Here is a 20,663-nt window from a genome sequence, read left to right on the forward strand (position 1 = left end):
TGTCGTGTACCCCGGAAAAGCCATGTCCTTTAATCCTTATTTGATATTGTAAGGCAGAAACCTTTGATTAGATTGTTTCCATGGAGACTGACCCACTCGATTGTGGGTGTGGCCTTTTGACTAGATGGAGATGTGACTCCGCCCATTCAAGGTGGATCATGATTAGTTTACTGGATACAACACTTTGGAGAAAACACAGTTGCTTCAGAGCTGAAAGAGACACAGACATTTAGAGATGCTTGGAGTGCCAACAGAGGGAGCAGATGCCTAGACAGGGACGTTTGGAGATGCAGAGCCCAGCAGATGTCACCATGTTCCTTCCCATGAGAGGCTAAGTAAGCCAGCTTTCAGAGTTTTGCCCCGGAGGAGCTAAGTGAGGGCACACAGATGCTTAGAGGAGACACTACTGGAGAATCAAAATCTGGAAGCAAGGGAACCGGGAACAAGGACCAGCAGATGCCAGCCACATGCCTTCCCATGTGACAGATATCAGCCTCTCTTGAGTCATAGTTTCTTTATCTGGATGCCTTAGTTTGGACATTTTTATGGCCTTAGAACTATAAACTTATAACAATAAATTCCCATTTTAAAAGCTGTTCCAATTCTGGTATATTGCATTCCGGAAGCATTTAACAAACCAAAACATGGACGAACCATGGTAGAGCAATTTATCAAGCATTTCCTGTGAGCCCCACTTCTGAGCAGGGAAATGGAAAACACAGAAAGGATGTGGTCTCCTTGAGGAGTATACAACCTAGTACATGAATCAACAGCAGAGGACATTAGGGATAATTGTTCTTGAGAAATTTGTGAATGTCCCAGAACCAAAAAAGGAATACAAATTTCTTGAGTCCCCACCAAGTACTGGGGACCTTTATTGCTTTTCATTCATGATGTTATTTCAGATGCAGCATTGCTGGAATTCTAGACACTTTGATATGTGCAGTCTTACTATGTCTTTCAGTAACCAGAGCTGACCTTCACAGGTATCATTTTTTAATTTGGCATTGAGAATAGAGTATTGCTTGCCTAGATACTAAGGAGTCAAAGACAGAAATAATTTTCCATTTAACATCTTTGCAATTCTGGGAGCCTCTTTAGCTTTTGTCAAACCACCATATTCTCCGACCTCTGACTGGGTTTGCTTGTTTCTGTATCTTAACTTGTACACTTTCCCCACCTAAATTCTTCCCTTCTTGTCCTGTCCTTGACTAAATAATATTTAGCCTGTGCAGCTAGCTTGGTTTTGAACCCAGCAGCTCCCTTCCTACTTTGCAGCTCGCAGAGACAGGTACCCCTGTTGAATCCCTTGATTCTTATCAGTTTCATTTATTCACTATTTACCAGATGCCACCTGTTCTAGTTTGCTAGTTGCCGGAATGTAATATACCAGAAACAGAATGGCTTTTAAAAAGGGAAATTTAATAAGTTATAAATTTACAGTTCTAAGGCCAAGAAAATGTCTCAGTTAAAACAAGTCTATAGGAATGGCCAATCTAAGGCATCCAGGGAAAGTTACCTTGGTTCAAGAAGGCTGATGAAGTTCAAGGTTTCTCCCTCAAGTGCAAGGGCACATAGTGAACACAGTCAGAGTTTCTCTCTCAGCTGAAAGGGCACATGGTGAACACTGTGTCATCTTCTAGCTTTCTCTCCTGGCTTCCTGCTTCATGAAGCTCCCCAGGAGGCGTTTTCTTTCATCTCCACAGGTCACTGGCCCGTAGACTCTCTGCTTCTCATGGCTATATCATTCTCTGCAATCTCGGAATCTCTCCTTTTCTCCAAAATGTTTCTTTTATAGGATTCCAGTAAACCAATGAAGACCCACCTGGAATGGGTGGAGACGCGTCCCCACCTAATCCAACTTAACAACCACTCTTGATTGAGTCACATCTCTAGGGAAATGATCTAATTAAAGTTTCAAACATACAGTACTGCATAGAGATTAGAAGAAATGGCTGCCTTTATAAAACGGGATTAGGATTAAAACTTGGCTTTTCTAGGGTACATTCATCCTTTCCAACTGGCACACCCTTTCAAACTGAATTACTAGCGCTTTCAGGTCAAGAACCTTATGTTTCTGCATAGACTCCGAAACGCCTTGAACTGGGTTTTAACAATGGTAAATGCTAAGGAAAGTTTGACAAGAGAAATGGACCAGTGAGCAGAATGCCTGGGAAACACAAGGTCACTGCCGACTCCCACTGTCCAGGTGGGAAGTTCCCAGAGAGGATTTATTATTTCCTCGATTTATTGTTTGCAGAGGGCAGTGGCCCCAATTCTGAAAGTCCCCACCATCTTATATAACTTGCATAGTTTGATACAATACATTGTTGCTCTAATGCATATATTAATGAACAGCCACCCAATGCTGGGGTTCCCTACATTGGTACCTTGTGGTCTTGAATAATAGGAGCCCAGTATTCACCGCTTTTAAGAGCACATCACCTTATATATGCATGTAGCATCGGAACATCTCAAAACTCGGCCTAATACTTTGCTGATCCAGGACTTTCTGAGTGAAAAAGGACATTATGTTTCTTCTCTCTACTTAACCTCATAGTATATATGCAATAATGGCTAAAATCATAAGCATCATATAAAATATTAAGCTTCTCAAATTCTTTCAGCCTTTATTCTAGCATTAAGTGTTGATTCATTCATTGAGTCATTCATTTGTCCAGTATCTGTGTACCGGGCAGTAAACTAGACACTGAGTGGTATATAGTGGTCAACAAGACTAACAGGAGCTATGCCCTCCCACAGCATCCACTCTAGTTGGAGGCAGCCAAGGGAATAAGCAACCATAAGTCAAAATGTTATGATGGTATTCTGCAGTGAACTGGGGGGGGGGGGGGGTACACAAGAAAAGCAGCTAACCGAGAATTGGGGAGGGAAGAATATAAGGAGAATGTCTCCCTGAAAGCTGAAGGTGTGTAGGACCAGCCAGGTAAAGGGGGTATAAAGTGCCCCAGGAGCACTGTGCAAAGGCTAAGGGGGGGGGGGAGGGGAAGAACTCGCATGCAAGCAAGCAGGGCTAGAGCTTAGCTTGGAACAGAGCTTCATTAGCCACCTCAAGGAGACTGGGCTTTATCTTGAGGACAAGAATTTGAGTGTTTGGCCAGTATGCATACACGTGGCTCAGGCATGTATTCCAAATGTTTCCCTACCCTGCTGTCCACCGTGCAAGGACTTCAGAATACATTCTGTGCCCATCAAGAAATAAGAGGGAATGGAAAAGAGTTCAACTGATCCTCATACAAACAAAGCCTCTCTCCTTTGTAAATCCTAGAACCGTGGATAGGTCTGTGGTGTTTTCCTTCTTAATGCAGTTTGAGAAAATAATTTTGTTCCTTGTAATTCCAAGCTTGTGTGTTAAATAGCCGTGACCCAGTAGGGTTTTGACGAGTTACTGAGTGTCAGAAAAACGGTCTTGTGTTAGAGACACTACCTAACTATCTAGCCGCACTCTTTGCCTTAACTCTGCTCTATTTTTTTAAATAACTTATCTCTCCTGGAAATTACACTACTGTTTACTGATTTGCTTACATTTCAACAGAATTCCAGTATATATAGGGACACCTAATAAATTTTGTGGAGTTGTTGAACATGGATGGAAGGAAAGAATATGACTATAATTCCTTTATTGCTTCTGGGAAAGATAACAGTGTCCCTGAACATGTGAATGTTGCTCTCCCACCTCTACCTTCCTTGGATTACTTCCTGGGAAAGCAAGAAATGCTGATGTGAGCATATGTGTGGCATGCTACCAAATGAGCAGTTGACTTCTGGCTCAAACATTGGTTTGCCTCAGTTTGTTTTCCACTTTTTTTTTTTTTTTTTACCTTGAAACACACTGGTTCTTCATTTTAGGCTAATTACAAGCATACATCAAAACCAACTATTAAATGTCTGCAAAAGGAACTGTTTTTTTTTTTTATAAGTGCCCAAAAAAAGGTCGTTTCACCTCTGACTGCCAGAAGAACCATCTTTATTTTGTTCCCACATCCCAAACAAATCCACTTCACATTAAACCCAAAATGATGTTTTTTTAGTCCCCTTGGATTTTCAGTCAGGAAAGTGAGTCATGACAGTAACAAGGAAGGTTTGAGGTAAAATGCGTTAGCCTGGAACAGCAAGGAGTTCAAACCAAGCCATTGTATTATTCAAACATGTCAGTGTGTTCTTTTCATATGCTCTCTCTGAAACGGCAAGTCATAGGGAGCCAGAATTCCCAAAGTGAAAACCCACAAACTGTTGGAGCCTGAGTCAAGACATCAACATATTACAAAGTGCTTCATCTCTGACAAAGAACAGGCTGTTCAAAGGAACGTCTCTATTTAATCTTTTAACAATGCAATCTGGGAATCATGGTCTTTTCCCCTCTTTAGTGGGAACAATTGGGGGAAAGTTGACTGCAAGAGATTTTTATTTTTTCATAAGTGAGGGAGTGTCTGCCTATCAGTAGTTGGGGGATTCTTGGGAAACTATTGAGGTGGGAAGCAAAAACCAAGAAACAAAGTTCTTTGGGATGAGTCCTGTTGCTTCCTTTTCTGAGAAATACTATTTTGGTTGCTTTTCTTTTCAGTTGTAAGGAGAAAAACTTCTGTGTTTTCATCATCTTTCTCCTTAGAGTTAATGATTAAGATCATTCTCTTGAGTAGACATTCTCCACTCAGAAATTATGGTATTGGACAAGGATAATATCCAACTGGACAGGTGGGCAAATATGCCATCTATCTGGACATAAAATTGGCACCAGTTTGGGAGCCGAGTCTGAAGAACACAATGGTATGTGCAACATAGTATTCCTTCAACAGCAATAATCAGAGTTCATTAACTTATATAGCATCATATTGCATGAGATATTGGAGATATTGAATGGTAGCAAACATTCAAGGATATTATTCTCTTTCTAACTATAAGTGCCAAGAACTCTTCTCTAATTGTGAATTATAAAAATACATGTTGTTTCCTTCAATTCCTATTTCTAGCCAAATGTTGAGCCCTAGCTTCAAGAGAAGTTGCAGAAAATCCCTTTTTGGTGACCACAACAGTAACCTGACAACCTGCAGATGAAAAAAAAAAAGCATATATAAACAGCACGTGTTCTTACTGGCCCAATTTCCATCCAGCCAGTTTCTTTCAAATTAATGGATAATATTTACTTTTGAGGTCTCATTTGTCAGTGGCTTCCAAAGGCACCTGACCATACTTGGCAGGAGTACTGCATTTGAAGTTGGTTCTAAAAGTTCTTAGCCCTAGTGTCTTCAAAAGACTCATGTCTGCTGTTTGAGACCGTTAGAAAAGTTTGGGATAGGCCATTTTTGACCTACCCATACCTCTTTTCTCATGTCTAGACAAACTGACGTGTTTTCCCCTCTGATTTCAATGGCATTCTCATTATCTCTGAAATGAATTATCTCTTCTAATGCATTCTAATACAAAGAAGATTGAACCCTATGCCTAGGACCACATTGAACATGAGAAAAGTTCTTCCGTTTGCCGTGGGACCATGAGTTAATCCCCTGGATCTGACCTACACAGAGAGGCCCAAGTGATGATATCATAGCAGAATTTTTTGTATCAAATGTTTAGGGCCATTCTGGATATGTATTCTTCTGGTTGGTGCCTTTTTAAAAGAGATGTTGGCAGAGTCAGGCTTTTCTTCCCTCTCCCGATTCATCTGAAATAGACAAACAACTCAGTCACTGCCAATTCTGCAATCTAGAAATCCCAGAAAACTTCTGCTCTTGGTTACAATGTGCCCTGCATAATTCATTTCTCTGACATACCCTAGATCTCCTCTCCTGCTCTCTTTTCCTTTCCATAGGGGGGAAATATCATGGTGCCCTGGGCTCTATTTCAGCATTTACCAGGAAAAAATTATACTTCTATGTGTTCATCATTAATTATGTTCTTTTCTTGACATACTACTTGCTCTCTGTGCCCAAGCAGAGAAACTTTCCTCCAGAAAACTTTGTCCCTGCTCTTTCCCACAAACACACACTCATTATAATATATATTTGTGTCTTTAAAAACCCTTGGTGATCGTTTCATATGCAGCCAACTTCACAGCTCTCATTTTATCATAAATTATGGAGGCATGGGCAATCATTTTTTGAATCCTGGTCTTGTTCTCCCAGATGAATTATTTGCAGTTAATACTGGCCCAACCTCTGGTAAGAAGAAAGGACACTAAACCACTCCAGGGGATGGATTCAGCTTTTTGACTAGTTTGGGACAGAGTTCCAAGATGAACATATAGTTCTTGGCATGCTTGGGTCTGCCTGTGAGGAGAATATTGCAATTACCCACACTTCCTAGCATCCGTGTCTTCATTCCTGAAAGCTGGTTTTGATTGTTTCAGAAGCAGAATTCAATTTGCAGTTCCCCCAGTAACGTGCTGTGATTCATTCGGGGACAAATCTGGATTGGACCGAGTCCAAATGTCTCTTTTGTGAGACAGAAGGGAAGTATAAGTAGATACTATAGTCACCCAGATGCGTCAGCCAGGAATTCATGAAGTGATTCATAAATCGTTATAAAGACCACTGAAGTCTACTGAAATGGAGCGCTGTCTGGCTATACAAAGTTGGGTATTATCATTGGGGTTTTTTTTTGTTTTGTTTTTTTGATGTTAAATCAGATGTGAAATCCTTAAAACTGTGCTTTTTCTTTTCAGATTTTGAAAAGAATTCCTTTTTTCTCCCTCTGCAGTTGGCCGAGTGCTAAGGCCATTTTTCATTGATTAGTTTTCACAGATGAATTTTAAAACCACCGTGGATGATACCCTTCAATTCTTTGGGGGAATAAAAACACCTTCCCAAATCCACCACAGACCAGTTTGTATCCCTTAATTCTATTCCCTGGCAGCAAATCAATAATATTTTGTGTGTGAATACAATGAAACAAGCTGTTCTAATGCATTTTATCCTTCTTTGGGAGGTCTGTAGCTATGTGGAAGAAAGGGGAAGGGGGGAAGAAAATTACCCAAAAAGCACATATCAGCCAACATTTAACCTAGTTAATCTTTTCAAAGCAGTGCTCAAACACGCAATCCCACATTGCTTGATAGATTTGCTTACATATAGGGCACAAATGAAGAAAGGTAAGAAATATTTATGATATGAGCTGTTATCTCATATCTAATGGCCCATTAATAAGTTTTGTTTGGAGAAATAAAATTGCAAGTTGACAGAAATGCTTTGAGCGTAGAGACAGGAAAAGAGCTCCCCACCCTGAATGGAGTTAACTAAAGGTGTAAGCCCAGCTTGGGCATGAAGGACCCCTGGTTCAGGCTTGAGCAAGTTCACCAAATCAACTGGACAATATCTTGCATTACCAGATTTCTTATTGGTGGTCAATTGCTGGTTCCTCCATCCCCACCACCTCATAATGAGGACCAAAATCTCAGATGCCTTTAAGAGTCCTCTTTCATTCCTTCCTTGCCCTACCTCTCTGCCATGCATTGCATCTCTATCAGAGCAGAGTTTACCTTATTGGGATAAAGGATGTCTGGAGAACTAGCTGTGTGACTTTGGGTAAATCATTTCACCCCTCTAGGCCTCCCTTTTTTCTTCCAAATAAGGTGGCACTCCATTACCCTCCAAGCTGGAACCTTCTATGATAGTATGAATGTTTGTGAATTACAGGAAACCCTGTTGGGAAACCCAGTACCAAAAAAATGAGACTCTTACACAAAACCGCAGCTAACAGCTCTTAGAACAAGAACATTAGCCTGACGAGTAGTAAATGCCTCATTTTCTTTGACTCTTAGTTCTGTATCAGAAGAGTCATGGGAAAAAAGGAGTCCTGGGTGGGCCACGGTGGCTCAGCAGGTAAGAATGCTTGCCTGCCATGCCCGAGGACCTGGGTTCGGTTCCCGGTGCCTGCCCATGTTAAAAAAAAAAAAAAAAAAAGAGTCCTAAGATTTTTTTTAGTTTAAAAACATCATCGTTGTTTTATTTTAGAGCTGACATCACAATCCTATATTGCTCTCAAGCCCTGGGTACATAAAAATTTCAGGGATGCCTTGTATATATGTTATATTTAGATAAGTCATTCAATGAGCATATATTGATGACCCAAGAAGTGCCACACATTCTTTATCTTAAGTACTTTGATATCCTTGAACATTCTATTCACAGTTGGCCACAGTGCACTCCCACCCCATCCCCCTTCCATTGTTTATTTCCCTCCATAGCACTCATCACCTCTAGCCCAGTCTACAGTTCGCTTATTTAAATGTATTCGTTACCTGCCTCCCCTCAATAAAATTTAGGTGACACAAAGACAGGGTTGGTGTCATTTGCTGTTCTATCCCTAGTGCTTATAAATGTCTTTTGAATAAATAAGTGAATATATTTCACACTACAATCCCAAGTGAGAGTCAAGATTATCTTTATTATGCAGCTGAAGAAATTGAGGCTGAGAGAAGTTTGGGAATTTACATAAAATTATCCAACTAGTAAGGGTCAGAGCCAAGATCCATTCCCAAGTGGGTCTAACTTTTAGACCAACCATCTATGACCATCCATCTCAGTTTCCACCTATTCTTGGTTTTTCTGCATGTGAGTCTCACCAGTTCTGAACCAGGTCTTGGGACCACGGTTCTGTGAAACAATCGAAGAACAAGTACTGCATTTAGAAGAAAGATGTGCCCTGTGATTATGACCCACTTCCCTTCAAGGTTGGAAGCTCAGTAATAACAGAGGGTGAGAGAAGAGGGGAGGGGACAGAAGGATGGAGCATGGCCAAGGAAATGTCCCCAAATAACCAAATTTTTCTAAGGTGTGTAGAGATAAATAATTGCAGGGACCTTTTTAATTTTTCTTTTTTTTTTGCAGTGACTTTTTACCAGTCCTTGAAACCTGTTTCCCACTTCTTTTTTTTTTTTTTTTTTAACTTTTTCTTTTGGCAAATCTTTGCTCATACTAAGGTTATACAAACTCCACTAAGTGAATGGAAGTGGTTGACTCAGTTCTCTGGTTTGCTTTCGTGCAATCTGTTTCTGGTAAGCAGTGATTTCTTTTTCCTAGTCTGTGCTGTGCATATTTACGTAACAATCATCTTTTGTTCTAAATAACTATAAAAGGCCAAAGAAGAGATTGTTAAACTCTGTTGACTGAAATCTGTGAAATGTCAGCTACAGATCATCAGCTGGGAGACAGCGTCGGACCTAGGAAAGATTTCAGTAGTGTTCTCTTTTGGCTCTTGTGCTGTCACTAAGAATGAATTAGAATGTCATCCTGTCCTAATGTAATTGGGGAAGGAAATATTCTATAGGAGAGACGTTTTTAAATAACTGCAACTTACCCTCAGCATCAAAAGTTTTTAAACCACTTTCTTTTGATTCTAAAAAAAAATCTTTAATTTTTTGTGTGTATTCAGACTGTGTTCATTTTGGTGTGTGTGTGTGTATGTGTTGTGAAGAACAGGATTGTAGAGTAGGTAGGAACACTTAGGAGATGGGCTTCTGAGGACTCCAACCCAGCTTCAGCAGTAATCAGAATGGTTCATGGTTTGTGTAGTGAGCTTCTGTTTAAGTGTATAAGTTTAACATGGTATATGTAACAATGCATGTTTTTGTTGTTGTTTCTGCACAAAATGGGCTGAAACTACTCAGTTTCTTAAGTTCTTCTGGCTTTTTAAATAGCTGTTCTGGCATCACTCTGTGAGTTGTCACTGATTATTTGTGGATGCTCCCAGAAGCCTTACCTCTAACAGTAGGCTCCTCTTCCACCTTCTCCCCTCCTTCCTCACCTCTTCACTCCATATTTCAGTTTGTTACTTCTGCTGTACTGTGAGCTGGTTAACAAATAATCACATTTATAAAAATAAAATTTAAATTAATAGGGAGTTTTGAGAGACATTCCAATAAAATACCATGTAGTGTTTTCAAGAGTAACAAAATTGATTGTATATACAATCATATATATATGAAAATCCATCACATTTATATATTCATTTCTTCACTGGAATTCTTAGTTCTGAATTCTTTTTTATTTCTTTGTTCCTACCAATTGTCTGCTAACTGCGATCACTTCTTGTTGTTTTTCAGCTTTTCTCTGTACATGCTAAAATTAAAATTGTACTAATTTCTTTCTTCCCCAATCAAGGTTACATTAAGATGTCCCTTTATTTCACTTAGAATAGTTTATATTTAAGTCTTTATTCATACTTCATATGGGTGACACTGTATTTTGGAATCATATTAACTTTATGCCATATAGTCTCATTTATTTGAATAAAATAGAGAAAAATCCACTCTGAATTAGCAAAAACAAAATGTAGGGTCAGTTGAAAGCTTAATGAGTATTATTTTCTCCTCCCAGGACCCTGAACTAAGCAGTACTAAAAGCTACCACGTTTGTTTTTTTTTTCTCAACGTTGCTATTACACGAAGTAATATTTGGTAGGCATGAGAACACCCAGGGTTTGGGACTTGCTTGAATGAATAGATATGAATGATTTGTAATTAGCACATAATTGTGTAGACTCTATATTATAGATGACTAATAAAATGCTCAAATGAATACTGTTCTTTTTTAGTTGGTTTAGTCCTCCCCTTTTTTATAGCTAAAAAGCACAATTCATCTTATAGCCATATCATCCAAAATTATGAAAGTATATCATTTTATATTGATAAGAGTCTTTACCTCCTGCCCCTTCCCCATCCCCCTTTTCTAGTCTTTGTTAATCAAACCTTTATTGATGAGCTGGCCTTATTGGGCAGGGGTAGAGGAGGGTGAGGTGGGAATGGAATGTATACTCATCAAACCGATTATACCGATTATAATATATAATATATAAATATTATATTTAGGGAGGTGATACTTCCTAAATACTGCCAACTAGCCCCATCCTCACATCTCTCATCATCAGCAGAATGAAAAAGTGGCAGAACTACCAGAAAGAAAAGACCATAAAACTATCTAGAGCATTTTTCTTCTTTTATTCCCAAAGGGGGAAGTAGAATTGGGAGCCAGTCCAAAGACCTTGCTCCTTTGCCCAAAAAAGCACAGTGGAGAAGCCAACGATGGCTGTTTAGTGCTGACATACATCACATCCCAATTCAAATCCTCCCTCCACCCCTGGGGATCTTTAAGGACCAGGCATCCCGCCCGGGATTCCGGTACTGGGCGGTAGTGCTGACTCCTTCTAGCCCTGCAGTCTCTAATCCCATGACTGCTCGTCCCTTGTGCACAACCTCAGAGCAGCTTGTGAGGCATGTGTAAGGACATGTTCCCAAAGAAAATAGCCTCCATATGAGGAATGCTGGCTTATGAGTTTTACTAGATCCTCTCAGGGCAGTGCCAGGATTTGTTTTCTGTGTTCTCTCTTAAAGCCATTCAGCACATCTTTTCAGGATAACTCCAGTTATTAAGATGATCTCCTTGGAAAAAAGTGTTCGTCCTGGTGCAGGACATTCAGCTGCTATTCTCTTTCAGGAGAATGGAGATGTAAACTCTTGATTGGGCAGGCATCCCAGTTCAGCTGATTTGTTTAAGCCTCCCCTAGCTTCTTTTCTCTAGAGGTGAACTAGTCCCAGTGCTCCCTTCTTGTTTCCTATATCACCTTCTTACGTAGCCCCATCATACCTCAGCAAGAAAAAAGCAGAAAGAACATGGGATTTTGTCCCATGGCTTCTTACTGCTGCAATAAAAATCTTAGCATCTCAACCTTATTAAATATACTGGTTCAGAATATTTCTAATTACTTTATAAACTTAACTGGTTCATCCTCCCTATTAAGCATCGAAGGCCTGACCAAAGACAAGCCGAGCAGAGTGAAGTAACTTGTTCCCATGAAATAAGTGATGTAACCCCATGGTGACCTAAATGTGTGAGAGCAGAACAAAGCCTGTCTTTCTCCTGAGGGTGAGGAACAGCCGGTTGAAAGCGTTCAACTTGATGGGCCTTTTCTGGGGGAGACTAAACAATTCATTACTAAAGTCATTTTCCCCACATTTATTTTGCTGATTCATTTCACTGCCCCAATGGACTCTTTGCTCCTTTTTCCACCACACTTTCCCCAGCGCCCACTTGCCCCCCCTCCAGTGGCAAATTGAGCATCACTCTGATATGCTGTGGACGTTGTCCAACACTGTTCTCACAAATCCACCTTCCCTTTAATGTTAGAAAGTTGTCACTCTCGTTATAAACTTAGTGAGTCAAATCCTGTCGCTTCTCCTTCCTAATGCTAAGATCACTGCACAGTCATCCAGGTCCTATCCCAGCTTACTCGATGTCACCTTAATTAAACACCAGGGTGACTGCCTCAGAAACCGCCAATATTCTTATTGTAACTGGCACATGTGACTGCAAAGATGATTGCGCCTTGCGTCATGGCTCTGCTACACCCTCGGGAATGTTCTTTGCCAAGGACAGAACCCACTCAGATCTCTTGGGTTCTGGGTTTCAAACCACACTTGACCTTTGAGGTTTAAGTTAATTTATTCTTGGCCAAAGAAAAAATGCATTGTTTAAAGAGAATCAGATTAGAGGGGCTCATAATAAAGTCTTGTAACGCTTCTTGGGCATCAGATATGTCGTACAAAACAAAATGTTTATGAGCTAAGTGTAAATGAATCAGAAACATACTGATCAAATTCCCCCTAAAATGCAAACAGATTTAAAAATTAGCAGGAAAAGTGCCTGGCAAATGTGCTTCGAATTTCTCCAGATCCAGAGTATTTGAAATACAACTTAGGAAGTTTTGACGAACTCATACTGTGACTATGTTTTCCCTTTGCTGGTCTTTTCCCCCACTCAGTATCTCAATTGAGATGTGAGCGGTTAAAAATGGGAAACTGCCAAAGATTTATTTTTTAAACACTTATTATCAGACCCTTTTATAGCCCAAATGGGACGTTAGCTTTGAAGGATTTGTCTTTGTACCTGCTATTTTATGTCCCTTATGTTTCCTTTTATAATTGTTTTCTCAGGTTTGCGCCTTCTGCTCCTTCTCCTCACCACATCAGCCCCCGGAGAGCTCCAGCCCCTTCAATAATGCAGAGAACACAGCCTCCTCACATCCAGCAGCCACCAGGATCACACCTGAAGTCCTATCAGCCAGAAACGAACTCTTTTCAGCCAAATGGTATCCACGTCCACGGTAAGTGAGTAACTGGCAATCCCTTGAGTTTTAAAAAAGTGATGTTGTGCTGTTGTTTTAAAGCAGGTGCCTTAGTTACCAATTGTGGATTTCAGATGTTCCCTTACACACCGGACTTGGAATTTTATGCCTTTCTGCTAAAATTTCACACTTAATAGGCGTGAGCTCCTGTAGTATTTTCCTGGCTTTGATTGTAAACAGAAGGATCTGTGATGCCCAGGGCAATGATCCATTTGTTGACCCAGCGCCCTGACACCTCATGGACAGGCCTTAGCAGCATCATCTTATTTCCTAAACAATAAACAGCATGTAAAAAGGAACATCAGGCATCCTCTCGCCCACTCCTGCCTCTCCTCTCATATTCCTTTGCTTCCATTGCTATAAGCCCCAATCTTCTCCATCATTCAAGACCTAGATGAAATAACATCTCCTCTGTGAAGGCTTCCCTGATCCCCAAAGTTGGACATAATCACGCCTGGCTCTTAAGTCTGATTGTATTTCACCTTTATCTCTCTGATGGGACTTACTGATCTACTCTACTTCATAATATATGTATCTGGGAGTAAAACTTATCTTCGCTATTTTTCTATAAGTCTCTTTCTGAGATCAGAATGCTCTTATCCATCATCGTATCTCTCAGAAAACTTGCACAGCCCTTAGAGGGTATTTGTTAAGTAGAGGGAGGCAGTGAAAGAAGTAAGGGAGGCAGGAGAAATCACAATGGTTTTCAAAATGTGCAGATGTCCTGGTGTTTAATTCAGAATATGCGTGGAAACCTAAGTCTGGCTTGATTTCCTTTTCTTTATTAATACTCTTCAACCAAGTTTTTTTCTGCTTCAGGCAAATATCTTAGTGAACATCCATATTAAGTCGGATTGCCAAATCATACGGACTGAAACTACAGATAGCCATTTAATTCATGAGGGCAGACAGACCTTGTATATAAGCAGGAGGGATATTGTCCATTAAGATGGAATGTTTTAGCTTTGTCTGAGAAGTATGACTGTCCTCTCTCAGCCTCTTGCTGATTCCTGAATTTGCTCCCTGTGACTTATTACTTGAAATTAGTGGATGGTGTCTCCAAAACTACTGTCAGTCAAAATGCAAACCAAATTGTGAATAAGTAGGAATAATTTCCCAAGATGGCAGAGTCAGGCAGTACCAGGGAGCTAGGCCTGGGTGATATCTTAGATGATATCTAAGTAGGGGTCTGGACAGCCCAAGAGGAGGCAGGTAAAGCAGTGGCAGATTGTAAGAGGGGGAAGACCTCAAGGAGCATTGCCACTGCCTGCTCAAAGTTCCATCCATCTCCTGTGCACCTTCTCCCCTCTCCTTCTCCCTGCATCTTCAGTGTAGTCACACAAATGCCCTGTTTGAGTTTGCTAAAGCTGCCAGAATACAATATACCAGAAACAGAACAGCTTTTAAAAAGAGAATTTATTAAGTTACAAGTTTGCAGTTCTAAGGTTGCAAAAATGTACAAGCTAAGGCATCCAGAGAAAGATACCATGACTCAAGAAAAATGATGTCTGTCACATGGGAAGGCATGTGGCTGGTGTCTGCTGGTTCTTATTCCCAATTCCACTGCTTTGAGCTTTTGATTCCGGTGGTTTCCTCTCTAAGCATCTGTGGACCTTCACTTGGTTCCTCCAAGGCAAAATTCTTGATTCTAGCTTGCTTAGCATCTCATAGGAAGGCATATGGTGACTTCTGCTGGGCTCTGCATCTCCAAACATCTCTGTCTAAGAGTCTGGATTCTCTGTCAGCACTCCAAATTGCTCCAACTGTCTGCATCTGTGTCGGCTCTAAGCCACTGCAAAATGTTCCCCCTATTAAAGGACCCTAGTAAACTAATTAAGACCCATCTTGAATGGACAGAGACCCATCTCCATCTAATCAAAAGGCCACGGCCAAAATTGGACGGGTCATCTCCATGGAAACAATCTGATCAAAAGTTCTCACCCTGCAATATTGAATCAGGCTTCAGAAATTATGGCTTTCCTGGGATAAATAACAATCTCAAACCAGTACACCCACATTTTCTCTCAAAACATGGACTTCCACCATTCTCTGGGCTGGTGGTAATTTTTACCTTCTCTAGTCTGGTGAATAATTGCTTCTTAAGCTTTCATTATTTATTTACTCTACCAACAAATATTTCTTGAATGCTCATGATATGGAAGGCCCTGCATGCCTAAGGAAGGCAAACAGAGCATTCTCCCTTCTGGGGACCTCCCCACCCAGTGGAGGAGCTCACCTGATGTAGGGGTGAACCAGGTGACCTGTGAAACCATCCTCAGCTCCTCCAAGCAGGAGGTGGAAGGTCAGAGCATGGGCGGTGTGGAATACGAAAGAGGTCTTTGGTTCTAAATTGCACATTTGTTTGTTCTTCTTCACATTTTGACATTTCTGAAGTCTGGACATGCCTCACAGTCAGTGGCATCTTATACTTGGTAGTGATTTTACTTTCTGGTGGGAAATAAAATAAAAGAGCATTTCATAGTCATTGCAGTGATAGTTTCAATGAAATGTAGTAAAACAAACTTTGATTACAATGTTGAAAAAAATTTAATTTAAAAATGAGCCTATGTGTAGAAAAGAATTGGGCATAACTCTCCCACATTATTAGCAGATTTTTAAAAATCAGAGTGGTAGAAAAATGGATAATTTCTTCTTTTCTATGCCTTTTATTTTTTAAAAGCATTTTTGGAATTAGATCAGTGTGAATGCAGATACCAGTCTGCTGTGAACTGTGTGACTCTGGAAAAATTACTGAGCCTAGTTCATGTTTATGTGGAGAACATTCTTACCTGCCTGCTCTTATGTTTCATATATGAGGACCCAATAAGAAAAACACCTGGCATAGAGTAAGAGTTTAATTACTTGATTTCTTCCTTCTACTGTCTTTCTTTATTTTGTTAGACTCATTGAGAATAGGGATAATGTTTGGAGCCCTAGGGCAAGCATAATACTTGTTGCAAAATAGACATTTAGTAAATATTTGCTCAATAAGAGATTGACACTCGCTCATTCAACAATCGAATAATTAGACAAGAGGACCCTGAAAATAGGATCTACCTTATCATTTTGCCCTGCCTCTTGGCAAAAAACTTCCACAGTTCTCTTTTATAGTTGAATTATGAATATCTAGTCAATTTGAAGTTGTTGGGATTTTTTTTTGATACTTTCACTTTTTAATTATTTAAAAATCCTCAAGGCCAATGAGAAACCTGTTAATAGGTGACTTAAAAAGAAATAGGGGGGGGGGGGGGCAGTGCGACTGTAACTCACTGGCAGAATTCTCGCCTGCCATGCCAGAGACCTGGGTTCAATGCCAGAGACCCAGGTTTCATTCCCGGTGCCTGCCCATGCGAAAAAAAAAAAGAAATAGTGGGTGCAAGGATGGGGTGCGAGGGTAGTTCAGTGATAGAATCCTCGCCTGCCATGCAGGAGACCCAGTTTCGATTCCTGGCCCATGCAGTTCCCAAAGAAACCAACAAAAACAAACAAACAAAAAATAATCATCAAATGGTGCTGCAATAATGGGATACGCACCTGCAAAAAGAATGAAATGTGACCCTGCCATACAACATACAAAAAAATTTTTTTAAAGAAATAGATTTATTTATACGGTAAGTTTTTCTGGAAAAGACCAGGATATATAGCCTCAGAAGTTGGAAAATCATAACTTTTCCTAGCAGACACACACGTGGCTCCTGGAATGAACTTGTGGAGAGAGTGCTCCATCCACCTTTCATTAGCCACTAGACCACTGCTAGGAATTAAGATGCACGTGCAGAATCCAGGTGCGGCCTTACTCACTCCTCCAAACATTTTTCCTAAAATGTTTTTCTGAAATTTTCTGGGACACAATATTTCTCTTCTACTGCTCTTTAGGTTACAGACCAAATTTATATAATATTTAACAAGTAGGTAATACATTGCTGGGAGGGAGTAGAGCAGAGACCTTCTTAATGAGTTGCATTTGTTGTCCATGACTTTCAGTTTCCGTTGGACTAATTTGCTGGATGGAGTTGTACAGTATCCTGGTAACAGGTAACTTCATCCTCTAATAAAACTAGATTTTTTAACCCCAAGCAGTGTCACGGCTGCTAACATGATAAGTACAGCAAATGTTTGTTCTCTTTCAAGATATTCATAGCTTTAGCAAGCATCATCACCCTCGTCCTTTCTATACTCCTTGCAGTAGGTAGAGGTCAGGAAGAAATGCCAACATTGTATTTTTAGAGATGGAAACTGAGACATACAAAATATGAAACAAATAGGTATATCTGCCTTGGCAGAATAACACAGGCACCTTTAAGAAAAGGTCAAGATTTCCAAGCCACATTCTTAATCAATAAGTTTCTAAGTCAGTGACATACCAGATAAATAGGTATTTATAGTTTTCAGAGAGAAAATGTACTTGCATGTAGATGTTTTAACATTAGAGTTGTGAAAGGTTAGAACGCAAAGGGGCTTTGGTATTGCAGATGGGGCTCATTATCTTCTTCGACATGGCACTCATAACCAACATGAAACTCATAACCAACTTAATCTCTAAATGAAAACAATAACAGTCATACTTTTCACCTAACACCATTCAACTGCTCTGCATAAAACTGGAAACATACTAACCCTTTCCCCAGAAGTAGATGCAAGTTCTAGGGTAATAAACTTGATATCCTGTAACTTAAATACTACAAAAAAAAGTTAGTTGAACTTATGACAAAGGGATAAGATAGGGAAGAAAAGAAAGATATTCGCTATATGTATATATATATATATATATATGTTCATATATATATATATATATATGAACATAATTCATAACAAAACAAGGAAGAAATACTCATAACAATTGTAGTCCTCATTCTGCAACTGGTCATGTGAGCATAGCTCATGTTTATAATTAATTTCTTGCACTACCCATTCCATATTCCCTCTTCCCTCAGCAAACACTTCAGGTGGTCCTTGTTCTTTGCCTGGTCAGGTGATCCAAATCTACATTCCTGCAGCATCAGGCCGCTAGTAGTCTGCTGGGATTGTTGAATTTTCCATTGACTTGAATCACAAGGCATGATAGTACTAAGAGTTGCCCTAAAGAATCTCCTATATTTCAGGCAAATTCTTCTTTACTTTCATTGTGTTGTAACATTTCTACTTCCCCTTGATAATCAGGATCAGTCACACCGATCATTCAAGTAATTGCCTTCTTTACTTTCTGGTTCAAGTGCATGAAGCCAGGTGGCAGTCTTAACTTCCAGTTCAGTGGAATGACTGTTGTGTCTCCTGTTGGAAGCTATCCTCCTTTTGGAGATTAGCAGAACTTAAGGTCATGGGGAAAGGAAGCAAACATTTTCCTAGTGGGTCATCAGGGGTAATGAATAGTGTTGCCACTCCCATTTCTACCCCTGAATTCCTGGACTCATGAATCCTGGCTATGGGAGACAGAGTATCACAGTAAGAATGCTGATTTAGAGCATATATAGCCTCCTAGAGAATATTACCCCAGCTCTGGTATTGCCACCGGTTAGCACTGTAATTTTAGTCTACAAAAGGCCATTCCACTTTTCTATCTATCAGCTGCTTCAGGATGAAGAGGAACATGGTAAGAGTAGTAAATTCTATGAGCATGTGCCCATTCCTGCATTTCATTTGCTATGAAGTAGATTCCTTGATCAGAAGCAATGCTGTGTTGAATACCATGATGGTGGATATGGCATTCTGTAAGTCCATGGATAGTAAAAGCTTTGCATGCTGGAAGGGCAAGCCCATATCAGAGTATGTGTCTATTCTAGTTAAAACAAAACACTGCCCTTTCCATGATAGAAGTGGTCCAATATAATATAAACCTGCAACCAGGTGGAAGGCTTATTATCTTGGGGGATGACAACCAGGTACCATGTCAGGGACTGGGTATTGGTCACTCAACAGTGGCTGTAGCCAGATTGACACCCAGCAGTGGCTGTAGTCTGGCCAGTTTTGATAAGTAGAGGTCCATGTTGCTGAGCCCATGTATAACCTCCATTCCTACCACCATGGCCACTTATTCATGAGTTATTGGGCGATGACAAGAGTGGTTGAAGAAAGAGGGTGACTGATATACACTGAACGGCTCATCCTATCAACTTGATTATTAAAATTCTCTTCTGCAGAAGTCACCCTCTAGTGAGCCTTTCATGGCACATAGATATCTTCATATTTTTCACCCATTCAAAAAGGTTTATCCACATTCCTTTCCCCCAGACTTCTTTCTCACCAGTATTCTAGTCATGCTCCTTCCAAGTCCCTGACCATCCAGTCAAACCATTAGCAACAGCCCATGACTCAGTATACAAACACACCTCAGCCAGTTCTTCTTCCAAGTCAAATGGACAGTCAGGTGCACTGCTCAAATTTCTACCCACTGGGAGGATTTGCACTCATCACTGTCCTAAAGGGACATCCCAGGTAGGGGCTGGAGTACTACAGTTGTCCACTTTTGGGTGGTACCTGCATATTGTGCAGAACTGTTTGTAAACCAGGTGCAAGTTTTCTCTTCCTCAGTCAACTGATTGTAAGGAACTCCCCAAGAGGCCATAGCTCTGGGCTGGGAAGGAGAAGGTAATATGGCATGAATAGGGTCATAGGCATTTGGGCCACTTCCTCATGTAACTTTCCTGTGCTTTTAGGACCTTCTTGAGCCCTATCTCATATACACCATTTGCATTTTATAATGGAGTACTGCTGTGCACACCCAACTTTATGGCTTGTGGGTCAGACAGCACCCAGCTCATGATAGACAACTCAGGTCTCATGTAACTTGGTGGCCCAGGGTTAAGCATTCAGTCTCTACTAAGGTCCAATAGCAGGCCAAAAGCTGTTTCTCAAAAGGAAAGTAGTTATCTGCAGAGAATAGTTGGGCTTTGTTCCAAAATCGTAAGGTTTACATGATCATTCTCCTATAGGGGCCTGCCAGTGGCTCCAGGCAGCACCTCTCTTTGCTATTGGTGCTGAACCACTGGAGCTGCTGGATTATATGGCCTCAATGGTAGAGCAGCTTGCACAGCAGAGCCTCCTCTTGTACTGGTCCCCACTCAAAACTAGCATTTCAGGTCACTCAGTAAATGAGCTAGGGTAAGACACCTAAATGAGGTATATATTGCCTCAAAAATTCAGAGACCAAGTAGGCGTTGTACCTCTTTGGGGATTGTAGGAGGGGCCAGATGCAGTAGCTTATCCTTTACTTTTGAAGGGATATCCTGACATACCCCACACCATTGAAAGTCTAAAGATATCACTGAGGTGGAAGGCCCTTGAATTATTTTTGTATCTATCTCCTACCCTCTGACACACAAATGCCTTACCAGTAAGTCTAAAGTAGTTGCTACATCTCACTTATTAGGTCTAGTCAGCATAATGTCATCAATGTAATGGACCAGTGTGATTTCTTGTGGAAGGGAAAGCTGATCTAGGTCCTTGAGGACTAGATTATGGCATAGGACTGGAAAGTTGATATACTTTGAGGTAGGAGAGTGGAAGTATACTGCTTGCCTTGCCAGTTG

At 40.5% G+C, this 20,663-nt stretch overlaps 1 protein-coding gene across 2 annotated transcripts in view; it reads left to right on the top strand.

Moving 5' to 3' along the window:
• GLIS3 (GLIS family zinc finger 3) overlaps positions 1-20,663 on the top strand; it is a 486,424-nt gene that overhangs the window by 440,251 nt on the left and 25,510 nt on the right. For both annotated transcript variants that reach the window (XM_077148286.1, XM_077148285.1), the window contains one exon: positions 12,947-13,116. In XM_077148286.1, the coding sequence (XP_077004401.1) occupies positions 12,947-13,116 (170 nt within the window). The remainder of the gene's footprint in view (positions 1-12,946; positions 13,117-20,663) is intronic.

This window comes from Tamandua tetradactyla, chromosome 2 (genome assembly GCF_023851605.1).
Source record: "Tamandua tetradactyla isolate mTamTet1 chromosome 2, mTamTet1.pri, whole genome shotgun sequence".
Lineage (NCBI taxonomy): Eukaryota > Metazoa > Chordata > Mammalia > Pilosa > Myrmecophagidae > Tamandua > Tamandua tetradactyla.